Source organism: Lupinus angustifolius, chromosome LG14 (genome assembly GCF_001865875.1).
Source record: "Lupinus angustifolius cultivar Tanjil chromosome LG14, LupAngTanjil_v1.0, whole genome shotgun sequence".
Lineage (NCBI taxonomy): Eukaryota > Viridiplantae > Streptophyta > Magnoliopsida > Fabales > Fabaceae > Lupinus > Lupinus angustifolius.
This window is the reverse complement of record NC_032022.1, coordinates 165,454-185,220: the sequence shown is the minus strand read 5'-3', so window position 1 is coordinate 185,220 and position 19,767 is coordinate 165,454. Positions and strand designations below refer to the sequence as shown.

The 19,767-nt window shown below is 29.1% G+C and overlaps 1 protein-coding gene and 2 long non-coding RNA genes across 3 annotated transcripts; 1 reads left to right on the top strand and 2 right to left on the bottom strand.

Annotated features, from left to right (window-relative positions):
• On the top strand, window positions 5,794–15,963 carry LOC109326030 (serine carboxypeptidase 24). The gene is made up of 9 exons (XM_019558663.1): window positions 5,794–6,185; window positions 10,422–10,529; window positions 10,843–10,938; window positions 11,050–11,142; window positions 11,252–11,334; window positions 11,921–12,318; window positions 12,685–12,780; window positions 15,554–15,659; window positions 15,754–15,963. Exons 1-9 carry the CDS (start codon window positions 5,894–5,896, stop codon window positions 15,895–15,897), a joined length of 1,416 nt encoding a protein of 471 aa, XP_019414208.1. The 5' UTR covers window positions 5,794–5,893; the 3' UTR covers window positions 15,898–15,963.
• On the bottom strand, window positions 14,209–15,017 carry LOC109326031. The gene is made up of 2 exons (XR_002105209.1): window positions 14,487–15,017; window positions 14,209–14,299 (listed from the first exon to the last, which is right to left on the bottom strand). It is a non-coding gene; the product is annotated as an uncharacterized LOC109326031 (long non-coding RNA).
• LOC109326532 lies at window positions 16,456–17,264 on the bottom strand. The gene is made up of 2 exons (XR_002105248.1): window positions 16,734–17,264; window positions 16,456–16,546 (listed from the first exon to the last, which is right to left on the bottom strand). It is a non-coding gene; the product is annotated as an uncharacterized LOC109326532 (long non-coding RNA).

The following is a 19,767-nucleotide window of genomic DNA, read 5'->3' as shown; positions in this document are numbered from 1 at the left end:
TTTAAGCTTTCTAAATAATAGAATCAATAGTAGTATAGTACTATTGTGGTAAATTGTGCTATTTCTTATCCCATGACGTTAGTTCAAATCTTGATAATCACATTTCCTTCTAATATTTATTTTCAATATTCTAAATAAAAAATAACAATGATCTAGATTTAAACTCACATTCTCTTAATTACCTTAATAAAACCCAAACCACTAGATTAAAGGAACATATATAACAAAAAATACTATATAAAATATATTAATAGAAATTAAAAATAGTTGGGCCCCAGTAGGGTAGCTCTTTTGACATACCCTAGGGTTGTGTCTGATTACTTTATGTTTGGGCTGCAGTTAATTGTTCAGAGACAAAAAGGCTTTGGGATATATGGCATGATCATATGGTGTGTTGTGATCTGGTTGTTGGGCTTAAGAAGAATACGATGATCTTTTAAGATTGTGTTATGAGTTTGTGTAGATTGATGAATGATATGAAAATAAGACCTTAGTTATGGTTTAAGGTACTTAAAAATTACATGGTATCCTATTCCAATTCGCACTTGAGTCTATTATCCTGTACTGAGATGTGTAAATAGCTTTTCATTATGATCTTGTAGATTAATTTTAATTAAAATCGACAAAATGGACTGGTTTGGTCGAGACGACTTGAGGTAACCGGATAAAACAGGAGAGTTTTAGCTGGTTTAATATGGCCGAAACTCGCCGTGCTTTGAGCCGTCACGCTCATGCATACAAAAATCTTGTTTGGACAAGCTTAAAAAATCGGCACCTTATTGAGCTTAGGTAAGTTTTTTGACCTCAATTAGATCCGGACACATTTGGTCCCAAGCCTGAATTGCCATGTGCAGTTTTCAGTCCCTTATTCTTGGTAATATATTTTGCAAACAAAACCATATGGTTTCAGTGACTAAAAATCTTGAAGTAATGTCTCAATTGTGTTATAGACTCAAATATCTAACTTAGGGTATGGACATTCGTTCGATGAAGAATTAAAGACCATAGCTGATACATAACTTTTGCCTTGGTCACATGGTGGTTATATTTATATTGTTTCTTATAATTTCCTTAGTCAAACAAAGAAATTATTAGATGGTTTAGGTTGATGGTCCAATCAAATCTTTACTATTCATGATATATTAATGTTTTAAAATCAGACGAATTTACTCTAAAATAATAATAAAGATATAATTGAGAGATCATTGGTTACAAACCATATAATAATTTCTAAATGAAATGACAGGTTCATGCATCAGAGATGAGAGCATCAATAATGTATCGTTGGTAAACCGAAGATTGAAAAGCTAAGAATTTAGGGGGAAAGTTACAGCAATTTCAAAACTTCTTTTTAGGCAAGAACTGTGTGTTTAAATTTGTCATTGACTTCCCATTTTGTTGGAGCGGAATTGAAGAGTCCAATATTGTATCAGATATAAATCTTAATATGTGACATGAAAAATAATCTAATAGTTCAAGTTTTAATTATTTTTTAATAAAATATAATATTAGAAAATTTCAGACCATATTTTCGTATCGTATTTTAATATTGGAGGATCTAGTACTGAACACAAAGAAACCAACCTTTTTAGTTATGTGTGATTTGGCAAACAAATGCCAACCACTTTCCTCAATTAATTAATCACTTGGAAAAAATATAATATTGTTTGGTGGACTAATTCTTGAATGATCCTCCAAATTGCCTTAAATTAATCATTGCCTTTAACTAAACTAAATTCTTAAACATGAAACTTATTGTCATGTGATTTCTTTACTTATATTATGGTATACTAGTTAGTTATTCAAACATATATTATATGCATGAGCCATTATTTACCACATGATTTACACCTATGTATAACATGATATAATTAATCCAAAGTCTCATGTCAGTGTAGAATATGAACAACTCCATTTATATATAATAAGGATTTAATATATATACATTGATATTGTAAGTATTTTATATTGTCAGCAAATCATCTATCATTCATATGTTAACCATTATTAACTTTGAAGCAAAAGTAATACAAATTAGTAATGAATAGTATACTCACAATGTAAAACATACAAATGTGCACAAAATTTAAACTCGTTATAATTTGGATCTTTTTATTAGCTAATTTTTGAAGTGAAATAATATTTAAATATTATGATATGATACTGAAGTAAAAGTTGAAGTTAGGCCATCCACAAATAATTAAAATCTCAGATGGATTATGAATAAAGAGGAATTAAAAGTCATTTATAATACCTTATGAAGTAAATCAAAGGAGGAAAATGTATTAATCTATTAGTAAAACCTTATTGAATTTTCAGATAGACTAAAAAATCAAATATTTAATTTCTGATAATGGTAATTATTAGAAATGACGTTCGTACATTCTTAAAAAGATTAGTTCATATCTATAGGATTAGAGACCCATAAATAAAAAAAAGAAGAAGAGGAAATATGATATAGACTTGCGTTTTCTTGTGAACCCTCAAATGGTGGGGAGAATCCTCCAATCCCACGTCTTATATGTAAATAATCAAAATGCAACCCCACTTCATAGGACCACAACCTCTGTTGGGGAGTGTGAATAAGACAATATAGAAATTGATTCAAGACAACGTATAAGTTAGTTGGCTTAAAAAAGGTTAATGCAAAATATACTTAAACCTCCAACTTCATTATATAGCATTTGGAGCTAAGCTACACCATGTTTTGAAAGAATATAATATCTATGCAATAATTTATATATAGTCAATACATTATTTATCATTTATTTGTATTAATTCTATTTAATAATTAATAATTATTGAAAATAAATGGTACATGTTATAATAATAGTATAAAAAATCCGAAGAATTTAATTTTTTATTGGGAAGAAAGTCAACACGAAATTTAATATATATGTATATATGTATGTGCCAACTAATAGTTTGACCAAACAATTATTGCTATTCAAGGATCACGTATGGGTTCTATAGTTTGTAGTGTTCTTTTTATTGTAGTTGAGTCAAATATTAGACCAGTAGACTAATAAAACTGATAGATCTAGCACATGCTTCCAAATTGATAGTGAAAAGACTCTCAACATACCACATTATTATGTATCAAAAGTTTAGTATTTGGTCCTCATTCATAGACTAATGTATTTATGAAACTACATTAAATCGGCAAATTTACTCTATTGGTATACCTTAACTGAAATATTACAGTCTTAGTGTATCTTTTACAAATATTATAAAAGTAGTGTATTTTTTAAAAACTCGGTAATTGCCGAGTTTCTTTTTTTTCCTCTAAACATCACAAGACTCGACAACCATGTTGTAGAGTTTTTAAAATATACACGTTTTATTAATCTCGGCAACCACATTGGAGTTTTACACTTTTTTCTATTCAAAAGTCGGCAATGAGAGTGGAGGTTTACTTTTTTTTTACATATTTTATTATACTCGGCAATGATAATGAAGTTTTTTTTCTTTACCTAAGGCAAACTCGGCACATTGGATGGAGTTTTTAATATATTTACTTTGTAAACTGCAACTCGTCAATAGCATTGGAGTTTCTTGTACACTTTTTTTTGTCAGACCACTTCACTTTTTCTTTCTTGAAACAATTTCTTAGGACTTTCAATATCAACATGAGGTAGCAGTAGCCATGTTGGTAGTGCTATAAACCATAATTTGGGATTGTAATAAATGAAAAAACCATGGAAGAAGAACAAGTATAGCCTATACTTTCACCTAACTATATTTGAATATAAAGTTCCATTGAATCTGAATGTAATCGATGCTCTTGGACCCCAAATTCTCGTCTTGGAAAAATTAGAACAACCGGCACCTTTCTACTTTCTCCATGCTATGAGTGGAAGTACCATTCATCACTTCGCAGTTGAATAAAACCATATAGTAAGCACGCTATAAGCCTATAGAAATGGTTGCACATTTACATTAAATTTAAATATAATTTATAGCACTACCAACATGGCTAATGCTACCTCCAGTTGATATTGAAAGTCCTAAGAAATTGTTTCAAGAAAGAAAGAAAAAGTGAAGTGGTATGACAAAAAAAGTGTACAAGAAACTCCACTATTATTGCCGAGTTGTAGTTTACAAAGTAAATATATTAAATATTTCATCCAATGTGTCGAGTTTGCCTTAGGTAAAGAAAAAAACTCCATTATCATTGTCAAGTATAATAAAATATGTAAAAAAAAAAAGTAAACTTCCACTCTCATTGCCGACTTTTGAGTGGAAAAAAGTGTAAAACTCCATTGTAGTTGTCGAGATTAAGAAAACATGTATATTTTAAAAACTCTACAACATGGTTGCCGAGTCTTGTGAGGTTTAGATAAAAAATAAGAAACTCGATAATATCATTACCGAGTTTTTAAAAAATACAATACTTTGGTAATATTTGTAAAAGGTGCACCAAGACTATAATATTTCAGTCAAGGTGCACCAATAGAGTAAATTTGCCATATTAAATCTAACAAATGTGTAGTCATAATTTAAAAATCACACGAAATTGGTCTATTTATGAGAGTAAATTTTGGCACACGTAAAAAAATTTGATTATTTTTGTGGTATAATTAAGGATATCTCTTTCTCTATTGAAAATGAACTAATTTTTGTCATAGTATTTGACTAAGGGTATCCCACACTCTATAATTAAGAAATCGAATATTTAATTTTTTAATCTATTTTAACATGAAGTGGATGGAAACTTACACTAAACCAACTTGTAGAAAACTAGCATATAAGTGACTGATTTGAGATTGAGAAAGTAGGGAGGGACAGAAAGAGCAATGCAAAGTATGGGTCCATGGGTGATGCATTTATGATGCTGCTTTCTGAGTTTTCAACAGCTATCTGATCCAACCTTCAATTACCTTATAGGACCATCTCTCTCTCTCTCTTCAAACAAATACACATGATAGAGAGAGAAGGTTCACATTATTCCACATGGATGGCCAACTTGCAAGTTTTTTTGTGTATAATACAGAAATATATCAAGGCCAAACCCACCCAATTAGTAACTTTCAATTGAGACATTAACATCATCACCAAGTTCTAAACAGTTAATATCTCCATTTATATATATATATATTGGGAATTACTCATGTGACAACATTATACTATTGTGAGAAATGAGAACAATTAATATGCACCGTTGGATCTTATATGAATGGTCAAGATTAAAAGATACATGTATATAACTATCATATAACCAATAACTAACTTTTAATCATAATCATCCATAGTTGGTTATAAGGCTCAAATTTATTGTCTCGCATTTTTATATGAGAACTGTTGTCACTTGAGTCATTCCCTCTATATATATTAAAAATAAGTGAGAGAACAATTCTTATATTGTGAGAACAATAAATTTAAGCATTGCAACCATATATTGATGGTTAGGATTAAAAATTAGTTATTGCATATATCATCATTTTTGTAATCTTGAATATTCAAATAAAATTTAATGATCCGTATTAATTGTTTTCATTTATTACCATAACAATTACTCTCATCTGAATCACTTTATATATAGATATATATAACGACTTAGTTGCTATTTTGGAGAAATGATGACAATTAGTATGAACAATAAGATGATCAAAATTAAAAAATACATGCACATATTTATAATGTAATTAATAATTAACTTTTAATCTTAATCATTTACGATTAGTTATAAAACTCAAATTTATTGTTCTTACAATTTTTATATGAGAATTATTTTCGATTCATCTATATATATTGTTCACATAAAGTTTCAGCTCACCCATCTCTCATATTTCTCTCGTATGAGCAACACAAGCTAGGTAGCACAAAGATAAAAGAGAGAGAGAGATATATAGACTTCACTATACTTTCCTTGAGTGATATTGTTGTATTATTTATGAGAATGGATATAAAGTATCCAAATTTGATTATGGCATCTCAAACCAAGAGCCACGTTCTCTTCTTCTTCTTGTGCTTATTACTCATTCCAATTTCTTCAACTCTTTCTGTGAATAAAGAGCAAGAACTAGATCGAATCTTGAGCCTCCCAGGGCAACCACCAGTGACATTTTCTCAGTTTTCTGGTTATGTTACTGTCAATGAGAAACATGGCCGAGCACTCTTCTATTGGTTCACTGAGGCCACTACTTCCCCACAGAATAAACCTCTTATTCTATGGCTAAATGGAGGTTAGTTTAATTTCATATTTTAATACATATATATATAGCTTTTATTTCTTACTTTGAAGCTTAATTACATGCTAGCTACATTTATTTTTCACACTTTCACTATTATCCTATCTTGTTTTGGTCTGTGTTTTGTGTACTATTTGTGTCCATTTTTGTTTACTGAAAATGCAAATTGCTCAACATATATACTTTACCACAAAGATGTAAATATTAATTAAGTCCTAATGTATTAAGTGTTTATATCCTATATAACCATATACAGTTCAAGTTGTCTTCAAATGCTTTGGAAAATATGTTCATTTCTCAAACACTAAGTTTTTATAAGAATGATGAATTGTCTAATTCATTCCATAGTAGCAGTAGTTTTTTCACCCCAACTAGGAGGATTATTTGTAACAAAGTTACATGTTGTTTTGGTTACATGTGCATTACCAAATTTTATGCCATTGATCATTTTTTATATTATTATTATAAAGATTTCTTTTATATAGAACCTGATATGTGTTATGAAGAAGCCAGTAAACAATATATGGATAGGTTAAACTAGAAAACCATATAATAATTATGGTAAGCAAATGATATTGATGAGGAGATAGAAGAAAGACTAGAAAAGAAATGGTTATAAATAATCATAAAAATGGGCAATTTGGTATATACTTATAGTGAGGAAAAAGTTAAATACTCAAAATTTGGTAGAAAATGGAAATTTTGCATGGCAGAAAACATAAAGGCCAAATCTTAGAAAGTCATAATTCTAAGAAAAGAAAAGCTAATCCTAATCTATCGTTACAACTTTTAAAGAAAGTTATTACATGCAAGAGTGTTAGTGAGTTGGTGTGATAAATTATCCTGTAATATATACACGTATGCCATGATGTCACGTGTATATGAGTGTGGAGATGGAGTGCTGGAGAGGTTGTATTTTTCTTTAACAAATGACACACTAGCCTTTATACCATATTTTCACCAACAATTCCAAATTTTCTATACCAAAAAAATTTATACCTCTATACCAATTTAATAATATTTTGTTAAATACCTAAATATGTTAATTTGATAATTAATAAGAAATTAAATAAGGTATATCATTTATTACTAGGCAAATCCTATTAGATTGATATTAAGGTATAAAAAACTTCGGGTATAGAAGATTTTGGTTCTCTACTTAATGAGATCTGTGAAAGACTCATGTATATTTTATTGTAACTAACAGGAGAAAACTAAAAGATATAGATAATAAGAGATAATACTAAAACCCATTTTTTTGGCTTCTCTCTAACCTTCATCTCTTGCACCTTTGGCAAATTTGACCATCCCCTTTAAATGCCCCAACCCTATCTACATAGGTCATTTAACACCTCTGGTGCACTTGAGTTAATGCTACTGTTTCCTGGTAAGATACCCTATGCTCGGTCACCTTCACAAATACCAAGGAAGAAAATTAAATGAAAACAGCTGTTCTTTAAATCAGATTTTTTTGCTTGAAATTGTTTTTACTTATCTTTATAATCTCACACATTATAATTTTACAGCTTATAATTATAATTTAAGCTGTTTTAGTTGGAGTGTAGTTATGCACAAGGACAGGAATAATACAAAACAAAAAAACTAGGGATACCCACATGGGTCCTCGTGATCTCTATCTTTTTTAAGATATATTCCTTCTATTACTGACGCATATTCCCTGTTTGGATGAAATAAGAAACCCTTTTAATCTCATAAGCCTACAAAAACGAGAAACTTGGCTTTACTACCTTTTCTTCTTTCTTTCTGTTCTCTCTATATTGCATTTGTGGGGAGAGATAAAAAGACAAAGAACAAAGATGAAAAAACAATGCAAAGTGAACTAACTTTTCCACTTTGTCCCTTCATAAAGATGCTCATTCTTCATCTTTCTCAGTTTTGTTTTGTTTTCTCTTTTTTTTTTTGCTTCTTCCCAAAGCATGCGCATATTGATCCAAGAAAGGGAGATAGTGATCGTCATGGTGGATCATCATGGCAGTGTTGTGGGGCTATTCAATTTCCGTGACCCTAAAAGTTTGAGGTCTCTGTCAACTTCACAATTCACATTGATTATTTGTATTAATGCCATCAACCATAACCAACCGAAAAGTTTGTGTAGCTTAAATTTAAGAAAACAAAAGCTGCGAATAGTGCACAACTGCTGCACTTTCTCATTCGTATCAGTTCTGAATTCTAAGATTTGAATACTCATGCAATTAATGATGTGGGGTTCCAACTTCCGACCTAAAAGTCTAAATCTAATTTCATTATTTGGAATATATACATAGTTACTTGATTCACAATCCTCTTCGATAGGATAGTATGCAATACGCTACTTCATGTGCCATTATTTATGATTGACAGAAAAATACTTAATCATTACTTTTTTTTAACTTAAATGCATCTTTTTACGACCAATTATGGAGAGACACACTTTGTGGTACAGCAGATGTGTTTCCATACTTAGTTAATATATTAGTTGGTTTCGTGGTACTTTGAGTTGAGGCTTTATTATTTTATTTATTAGAGGTTAATTATAAGACAAAATCATCAAAATTAAGTTATATAAATAAGTTCACATGTTAACCTACTACATTTTTATTATTATCTATCACCAGTTTAAATTCATTTTGTCAATCTAAATTAACACGAGACAAAAAAATGCCTAATTTTATAACTTTAGTGGTCCAACCTACAAAAATAAATAAGCTTAAATGAGTCAACTTATAATTTTGTAAGAGTTTTGTCTTCCCTCAACTTTGAACCCATCACTATTATTTGTCTAACTTTATCTCTCTTTCCCATCTCTTCTGTTTACTTATATTGTGTTAGCCTTCTGTTGCTATGAAATCAACTAATAGAATAGACATAGTGAAGAATGACCTATCTTAATTTGGAGTTTAAAGTATGTAAAGCATCCATGGTTGAGTTCTCTAACAGCTTCAAATTGATTTGTGAACCAAAACAACTAATAATATATATAAAGGAAGATGTCACATGTACTTTACCTACTAATAGTTATTAAGGATTGATTTATAACTCACATGTCATTTTCTTATTTATATTATATATATATATATATAAATATAAATAAAAGGATTTCTAAATTACTCTTGTTTTATGAACCGAAGAATATTCTTGTAGTATGTAAATTATTCGTTTGGAAAATTTAAGAATTATTATAGTGTATATCAATGATTACATGTATATAATTTATTATATAGAAAGAATATATTTCTTCCAATCATATTTAAAGACTTGACATTTTTCACTTATTTTTTATTATCTTTTCCTGATGAAATCAATGATTATTAACTATTTTTTGTATTTATCTCGTGATTGTGCAAATTAAGTAGTATAGATAATGGTAGGCAAGAGCTATTATGTGAACTTTGGTCAAAATATATCGATTTATATTAATAATCGACCGATTTAATGATTGTCTCACTTTATATATATTACACAATATTATGAAACTCGAGCCGGACATCAAATTGAGAGATGTCTCATATTAAGTTTTACCGGTTTAAATGGTTAAACTATTCAGTCTGACCGGATGATTTCATACATAATTAAAATTTTTTATCTATAAACATACATTTATATATAAATGTAAAACTTTGTATAATTAATAATTATGTATAATTATATTAAAGTAATAACACCTTCATCTTTTTTTTTTATAGTAGTAAAAACAAAATATTAGACTAGTGCTCTATTTTTTTCTATTTTTAAGTGAATCGTCTGGTTTACTTTTCAGCTTAATCCGGTTTAACTGGGTTTAACACGATTGGACCAGAATTTCTCCAGTTCAAAGCGGTCCAACTCTTATTTGGTTTAAGACCGCAAACTAGAGTCATTTTCAAGTCCGATCAACGATCAGACTGGTCGGACTGTCCAATCTGGTTCTCATAACTAAGGGAATAAAAATAGTAATTTGTTTGGCATAACTAAGGGTATATTCCTCCTACTTATGATATTGAATGATACGTTTTTTATGTATGATTGTCTCTCCCTACCAATGTCACACTTAAGAATTGAATCTTTGATCTTTTAAATTAATTAAGTCTTATATCACTATACTAACGTCAGGTTAGTCTGAGATGATTCAAAACATAAATTTGCAGATGTTTTTAAATATTTTTATTAGTTATTACGTATAGGATTTACACAAATCCGAGTCTAAGAGCCACAAGATAATTAATATAGTTTGTTGTTGTTGTGGTGGTTCAGGGCCAGGTTGTTCATCTGTGGCATATGGAGCATCAGAGGAAATTGGACCATTCCGCATTAACAAATCTAGCTCTTCTCTATATCTAAACAAATATGCATGGAATAAAGGTAACCATTATTTGTACCAAGAGTTTTTTACCCACCCACTTAATTATTCATAATCCATGGGTTCAATATTTATTAATTCTTAAATAAAAATAATATCAATGAATTATAAATAATAAAGAAACTCTATAAATTGATGATACATATATATTAAACATTTGCTTTTATGAGTTTAATAGATATGTATTGTTAGTGCAATTTTTTTTGGATGATATTCATAATATCAAACTATTTTCTCTATTATTTGCCACCCTAGCCTAACACTTTTTTTTATATAATCAATATCTGAAAAGACTTTTTTAATATTGGTCTTCAGAAGCAAATATCTTATTTCTTGAATCCCCTGCTGGAGTTGGATTTTCATACACAAATACAAGCTCTGACCTCAAAAATTCTGGGGACAAAAGGACAGGTAGAATTTGATGCACTGTTGAAGTTTGTTTAATTGTCACCATCTAATTTCAATACTATCCCTTCATATACTATATTGGTAATTAATATAATTTTTAATTTTGTGAAACAGCTCAGGATTCTCTCATTTTCCTACTTGGGTGGATTTCAAGATTTCCACAATATAAATATAGGGAGTTTTACATTGCTGGGGAGAGCTATGCAGGTATATGTATTAGCAGCAATACTACCAAATAATAATATTTTGTAAAATATTATTTCATGCAATTTTCATACTACTCTAGTAGCTAACATTATTAATTGTCTTCTATCAGGTCATTATGTTCCTCAGTTAGCTAAGAAAATTCATGACTATAATAAGCAAAATCCACACATCCTTAATCTCAAAGGATTCATTGTAAGTCAATTCTTATGATTTCACTATACACTATACTCATCCTTTACAATTATATATGTTGTGAGTAAATCACCATAGACATGGTATCTAATAATTTACTCTATGCCACTCTATAGGATACTTTTTGTCCCTCAATATTCTAAATATCTATCAAGTTAGTACAGCCAATAATTTAACCAACATTTCAAAGAAAATACTATTTTAGATTGGAAATGACTAAAATGCCCTGTTTTTTAGGTGTATTTACTTCTTCGATTTATCATATATACATCATCGGTTGTCAAAAGAGTAAATTTAATACAATGATAAAGTTGTTGTTTAGTGATTATAAATTTACGGGTCCAAATCCTGTAAACAACTTCTACTTACGAGAGTAAAATTACATACATCAACCTCTCTACTTACGAGAGTAAACTCTCTGCCTACCATGTATTGGGCAGCCCACACTAGCAGTAAATCATGTCATTAAAAATATTTGTTAATTGTGTAAACAACTCTACATGAATAAGTTATCAAAAGTTCTGTTCTTTTACCCCTTTATTATTTAATGTGTAACAATGTAACATGAAAGTTGAAAACTATACAGGTTGGAAATGCTGTGACTGATAACTACTATGATGGGGTAGGAACTGTGACATATTGGTGGAGCCACTCTCTGATATCTGATCAATCATACAAATCTATCCTCAAATACTGTAATTTCACAGAAGATAAAACATCTAAAAAATGTGACAATGCAGTGAGTTATGCAGTTAACCATGAATTTGGAAACATTGATCAATACAGTATCTATACCCCTACATGCACTACATCAAACAACAATTCATTAAGGCACATAAGGTTTAAGGGTTCAATTTTACATAGAATTTCTGGGTATGATCCATGTACTGAAGATTATGCAGAGAAATATTTTAATCATCCTGAAGTGCAGAAAGCAATGCATGCAAATGTTACAAAAATTCCATACAAATGGACTGCTTGCAGGTTTGCTTTATTTTTGTATGTGTGTTTTAAATTATGGTCGTAGTTGTGATTGTAGTTACGTTTACTGCAAATGTGGTCATTACGATGCCGACTTATGATTAAAAAATATTTTTAAACTTAATGTGGCTTTATGCGGCTCAAATGAGGTATGATGCGATTGAACTGCGCCCCATATGATCACATTATTGTGATGTGGTTGTGACAATCAATACAACCATAATATTATTGTTGCATCACGTGATACAGTCCATAATTTGAATCATTTGTCTGAATGTTAATTGTATAACATTAGGAACTATGATTTCATAAATTAAAATGAAAGGTTTAATTCATTATCTAACAAGGAGTTTTTTTTTTATTGAATAGTGATGTGCTCATAAAACAGTGGAAGGACTCTGATGTTTCAATATTGCCCATATATAAAGAATTAATTGCAGCAGGTTTGAGAATCTGGGTTTTCAGGTATAGCTTAATATTTCTATAGAACTACCAAAAAAAAAAAAGGAACTCTAGCAAAGTAAGCCATATTTTTTATTTAATTTTTTTAAAGTAGATTATTTCTTTTTGAGTTTTGATAAAACTATTTTAATCTAATATTACGAGTTAGATTTAGTACATAATTCATTTTAATGAGAATCAGAAAATAAAATTATCTTTTTATGGTTTAGTACAAAAAAACTCTCACCTAGTGAAATCTTATAATGATATATTTATAATCTAATTTGGTAAGTAAGAGATGTACTTACATAATTTAAATTCGTAACCTTAGGATGAGAAAATAAAATTCACATATTTAAAATTCCTTAGTTGCATGAGAGAAAATAAAATTCACATATTTAAAATTCCTTAGTTGCATGAGAAGTGAAAAGTAGAGGAAAAGTTTATTTTCCATCGTTTGATTGGAAGGAAAACAAAGGAATGAAGAAAAAAAGGACAATGGAGTCTACTAATTTTTTTTTCTTCTCATATATGGAGTGAAAATTGAAGGAAAACTTTAACTTAAAATTAATGAAACTTATTTTTTTTTTGTTTTTGAACATTTCTTAATTCATTATTTTTTATTTCTTTGATACCATATAATTAAATAATCATTTTTTATTAACCTTTCTTTTATCAACTTGTATTCCAATCAGTTTTTCTTCTTAAACTAAACATACCGTGAACCAAATTACAACTTTGTTAAAATAATTAGTTAATTTTTTACATCAAATTACAATTTTGTTACGGTAGTGAAGAAAACAAATATGGATGGTAATAGACACACTAAGCGTGTATAGTGCTTTTTCATACTCATACTTGCACATTTTATGAGTACCTATAAGAGTAATAGCTATTTGTGGTAGGGATTTTCAAGTTTAATAATATAATTATATATTTTATAATTACAATATATATATAAAAATAATTATTAGGTAGATAATAAGAAACTTTCAATAATTAAAATTTATTATTAAATAATAATCATATATACATTAAATAATTTTAAAGAAGGACAAAATTATAATATATAAAATATTTAATTAAAAAATAAATTTATAATTATGTGTCTATCTTTGGGATAAATATCATGGTACTTGTATCAACACATAAAATATTATGTGATTTTCGTTAATAATTATAATTATGTTTTTTCTCTCAACTTTCTTTTCATTTTTTATGATATCAAACAACTAAAAACTAATAATATTTTTTACTCATTTTCTCCTCTCAACTTCTCTTTCCTTGACTTTTTATGTTTTTTCTCTCAACTTTCTTTTCATTTTTTATGATATCAAACAACTAAAAACTAATCATATTTTTTACTCATTTTCTCCTCTCAACTTCTCTTTCCTTGACTTTTCCTCCCCCACACCAAACATACAATAAGGAAGAGAGAATCTTGTATTTTCCAAAGTCACTTTCCTTATATTCAATGCTAAGAAAGGACAGTCTTTTTTGTGTCTCATGAGTTATAGTATTGTGACTCTTGTCTTCATTCTAACTTCCCATGGGTAGATATCTTTGGTCGAGAAAAGTGTATCATTCTGTCTTTCACTGCTTATTATTGTTAAAAATTATATTTAATTATTAAATTTTTAATTTAATAAATTTTTTCAATCAATTATAAGTTATGGTACATGGAATGACACAACATCATTGCGGATAGGAGATCTGCTCCTATTCGTAACCCATACTTATCTTGGTTTTGCTTCCCCAACACATCAATTTTAAAAGGTCTTATCAGTTATCACATTCATCAATACAACTACCCCATAACTACTAGGGGCCAGAAAATGTTTTATTTATTAAAAGTTTAACTACTTTGCATGACTTAGCTTCTTCACACATTCAGAAATATAGTTGTATTCCTTTAATTCAGTGTAACTGATAAACTACCCATCAAACTTATGATAAATATGAAGCTTATCTAACTTGTTCTTGCATGTAAAATTTTAATTATGGCTTATGAAGTTTTTCAGCAGTTTTTTTTAGCTTTGATCGAAGATGTTATTTCTTGGATGAAATAGAGTTGAGTGAAATGAAATGAAGTCTAGTAAAATACTAATGCTATTGTTGAGACATTTCTAGTGTAAGATGAAGAAAATTTTCTCCTGTTTTCCCCAAGTTTTAGAAAAAGCGAATGAAATAATGATAAAAAATATTAAAAAATGAGTTGGTTGTTTATATCACATAGCCCACCAGTACAATTTCCCACAATTGGGGCGTCATTCATTATATATTTTATAAGACTCTGCTAGATTTAGTGATATAAGATTTTACTAGATTTAGTAGTGTAAGGTTCCGCTAGATCTGTGAATAATAAAAAAGTCAATCATTCAATTTTTAGAAATAACACTTGTTGAGAGGGACAATCACCACCTCAAAATAGATTAATTCATTACTAATAAAATGAAAAATATCCTTCATGCCAACAAAAAAAACATAACATAAATGGAATCACGATTACAATTTTTTTATTACATTATTCAAATTTTTTAAACACAGCTACAATTTCAAATCACTTAATTTCATCATTAATATAAACTTATGTCATATTGAGTCTTTATGTTGTTTAGCTTGTCATTGCTCACATCAAATATTATACTTCATAAATGTTGAGATATGAGAAGCATGCATGTTAAAGCATAACCCAATGTCTTATTGGAAAGTTCCTTTATAGATTTATGAACAATCTAATTTATGTACCTTGTATAATAAGAAGTTGAATATCATTAATCTTTGTTATATAATGCAGTGGAGACACAGATTCAGTGGTTCCAGTAACAGCAACTAGGTTTTCTCTAAACCATCTCAACCTCACCATTAAAACTCATTGGTATCCATGGTACTCAGGCAAACAAGTAAGTACTTTTTAATCTAAAAATCAATACCAAATAAACTCTATTATTCAATTCATCATTTTGATTATTTATTTTTTGGGTTTATATTATATAGGTAGGTGGATGGACAGAAGTATATGATGGATTAACTTTTGCATCAATAAGAGGAGCAGGTCATGAGGTACCATTGTTTCAGCCAGAGAGGGCTTATACACTTCTCAGGACATTTTTGGCAGGCAAACAACTGCCAAAATCTTGACATAATGAACATTTTATCGGTGTATCTTTTCGGGTCTATTTGCGAGTTAATTTTCATAGGAAAATGGAGGAAAATAGAAAGCTTCAGAGTCATTTGATAAGTGTATTTTATGGCTCCCTTGTATTTTTTTCCTTTCCATTTCCTCCAAAACTTAACTCGCAAACTGACCATTAGAGAAAATAGTCTACGCAACAAGGAAATTTATAATTATGTGTCTATCTTTGGGATAAATATCATGGTACTTGTATCAACACATAAAATATTATGTGATTTTCGTTAATAATTATAATTATGTTTTTTCTCTCAACTTTCTTTTCATTTTTTATGATATCAAACAACTAAAAACTAATAATATTTTTTACTCATTTTCTCCTCTCAACTTCTCTTTCCTTGACTTTTTATGTTTTTTCTCTCAACTTTCTTTTCATTTTTTATGATATCAAACAACTAAAAACTAATCATATTTTTTACTCATTTTCTCCTCTCAACTTCTCTTTCCTTGACTTTTCCTCCCCCACACCAAACATACAATAAGGAAGAGAGAATCTTGTATTTTCCAAAGTCACTTTCCTTATATTCAATGCTAAGAAAGGACAGTCTTTTTTGTGTCTCATGAGTTATAGTATTGTGACTCTTGTCTTCATTCTAACTTCCCATGGGTAGATATCTTTGGTCGAGAAAAGTGTATCATTCTGTCTTTCACTGCTTATTATTGTTAAAAATTATATTTAATTATTAAATTTTTAATTTAATAAATTTTTTCAATCAATTATAAGTTATGGTACATGGAATGACACAACATCATTGCGGATAGGAGATCTGCTCCTATTCGTAACCCATACTTATCTTGGTTTTGCTTCCCCAACACATCAATTTTAAAAGGTCTTATCAGTTATCACATTCATCAATACAACTACCCCATAACTACTAGGGGCCAGAAAATGTTTTATTTATTAAAAGTTTAACTACTTTGCATGACTTAGCTTCTTCACACATTCAGAAATATAGTTGTATTCCTTTAATTCAGTGTAACTGATAAACTACCCATCAAACTTATGATAAATATGAAGCTTATCTAACTTGTTCTTGCATGTAAAATTTTAATTATGGCTTATGAAGTTTTTCAGCAGTTTTTTTTAGCTTTGATCGAAGATGTTATTTCTTGGATGAAATAGAGTTGAGTGAAATGAAATGAAGTCTAGTAAAATACTAATGCTATTGTTGAGACATTTCTAGTGTAAGATGAAGAAAATTTTCTCCTGTTTTCCCCAAGTTTTAGAAAAAGCGAATGAAATAATGATAAAAAATATTAAAAAATGAGTTGGTTGTTTATATCACATAGCCCACCAGTACAATTTCCCACAATTGGGGCGTCATTCATTATATATTTTATAAGACTCTGCTAGATTTAGTGATATAAGATTTTACTAGATTTAGTAGTGTAAGGTTCCGCTAGATCTGTGAATAATAAAAAAGTCAATCATTCAATTTTTAGAAATAACACTTGTTGAGAGGGACAATCACCACCTCAAAATAGATTAATTCATTACTAATAAAATGAAAAATATCCTTCATGCCAACAAAAAAAACATAACATAAATGGAATCACGATTACAATTTTTTTATTACATTATTCAAATTTTTTAAACACAGCTACAATTTCAAATCACTTAATTTCATCATTAATATAAACTTATGTCATATTGAGTCTTTATGTTGTTTAGCTTGTCATTGCTCACATCAAATATTATACTTCATAAATGTTGAGATATGAGAAGCATGCATGTTAAAGCATAACCCAATGTCTTATTGGAAAGTTCCTTTATAGATTTATGAACAATCTAATTTATGTACCTTGTATAATAAGAAGTTGAATATCATTAATCTTTGTTATATAATGCAGTGGAGACACAGATTCAGTGGTTCCAGTAACAGCAACTAGGTTTTCTCTAAACCATCTCAACCTCACCATTAAAACTCATTGGTATCCATGGTACTCAGGCAAACAAGTAAGTACTTTTTAATCTAAAAATCAATACCAAATAAACTCTATTATTCAATTCATCATTTTGATTATTTATTTTTTGGGTTTATATTATATAGGTAGGTGGATGGACAGAAGTATATGATGGATTAACTTTTGCATCAATAAGAGGAGCAGGTCATGAGGTACCATTGTTTCAGCCAGAGAGGGCTTATACACTTCTCAGGACATTTTTGGCAGGCAAACAACTGCCAAAATCTTGACATAATGAACATTTTATCGGTGTATCTTTTCGGGTCTATTTGCGAGTTAATTTTCATAGGAAAATGGAGGAAAATAGAAAGCTTCAGAGTCATTTGATAAGTGTATTTTATGGCTCCCTTGTATTTTTTTCCTTTCCATTTCCTCCAAAACTTAACTCGCAAACTGACCATTAGAGAAAATAGTCTACGCAACAAGGGTGTATAAGATTTTTTTAGAGTGTCAGCATATCATTCATCATTTATGGGTTAACCATTATTAAGTCTCTTAAATAAAAGTAATACATGATTGATGGGTACAGGCTAACAGCCTTAGTAGAAAACAATTATTTATTCATATTAGTTCTGTAATTTGTAAGCAATATGCTGTATTGTTCAATGTGAAACTTCACTTCAACAAAAAAAACTAACAAAATCTGTTAGTTTTTAAAAGTCTGTAAAATTTAGGAAACATTGTTAATCATCATAGTCCATCTATGTACCATGTGACCAACATAATATCAGAAGACACATTTTCCTAAGAAATGCTACCTTCAGTTTTTAGGATGTTTGGTGTTTTCTTATTTGCAAATATGGATGCTAATTTGCTAGGTCATCTAAATAAAATATTTTCTTTTAGGAAAGAAAATGTTTTAGAGTCTTGCAATATATTTATAAGATGACTATGAAGTCTTCTCTTTCCATTATTTCCCTCCAAACCTAACTCATTAATGGACCCTTACAACTCTAATATATAATGGATATGATGCATCATCACATATTCACATGTGGTTTCTCACTTTACAGTTTCAGCTAATAACTCTCAACATCCCCATAAGGTAAGCTAAGTTTTTCTTAAGGACAAAACTTTAGGTGTTTCTTTTATAAGTTTTTTTATAGACAAATGTTAATATGCTATTATTTTTATGATGAGTGAGAATTGAACTCTTTAAATACTTGTATTGTTTTCTATTGAATACACAACATTCGAATAGCTCATCAATAACAATATAATACATATCGACAACTGTTACCTATGTTATATTTTGATTAGAATATAACATCACAAACACTATAAGAACAATACCCAATTTTTTTTCTTTTTCTGAAGAAAAACTAGTAGAAATAAAAATAGGGGAAAAATTTGATTTCTCACCATTAAAGAAAAAAGGACAAGCATAAAATAAATGGGGGAAAGTCCACCAACATTCCCAACAACTCCAGGCTAAAACTTCTCTATAATCCAGAATGCAAATTGATGGACATAGTAAATAAAGAAATAACCATACTTGTCATGATTCTGTATTCAAAATTGAAGCCCTTGCATAAAAATATTCATCACTTCCTTCCTTCACCAAGTCTTGGGGGCATTGCTTTGTGCAAGATCATTCATCCTTTTCTTCATGGCCTACAAACATAAGCAACATGTTTTTTTCACTTCAATAACCACACATGCAAATAACTTTTGTTCTTCCTCTTGAACATAGATATTGTTGTATATCATTAAGGTTTACATAACACATGTATATAATCTTCCACCCTAATGTCTTTATATCAATCCAATCCTGTAATGTTGTTTTTTTGTGTGGATAAATAGACATTGTCCATTGAAATATGAGTTATTTGCACAATAGATATGTTGACTAG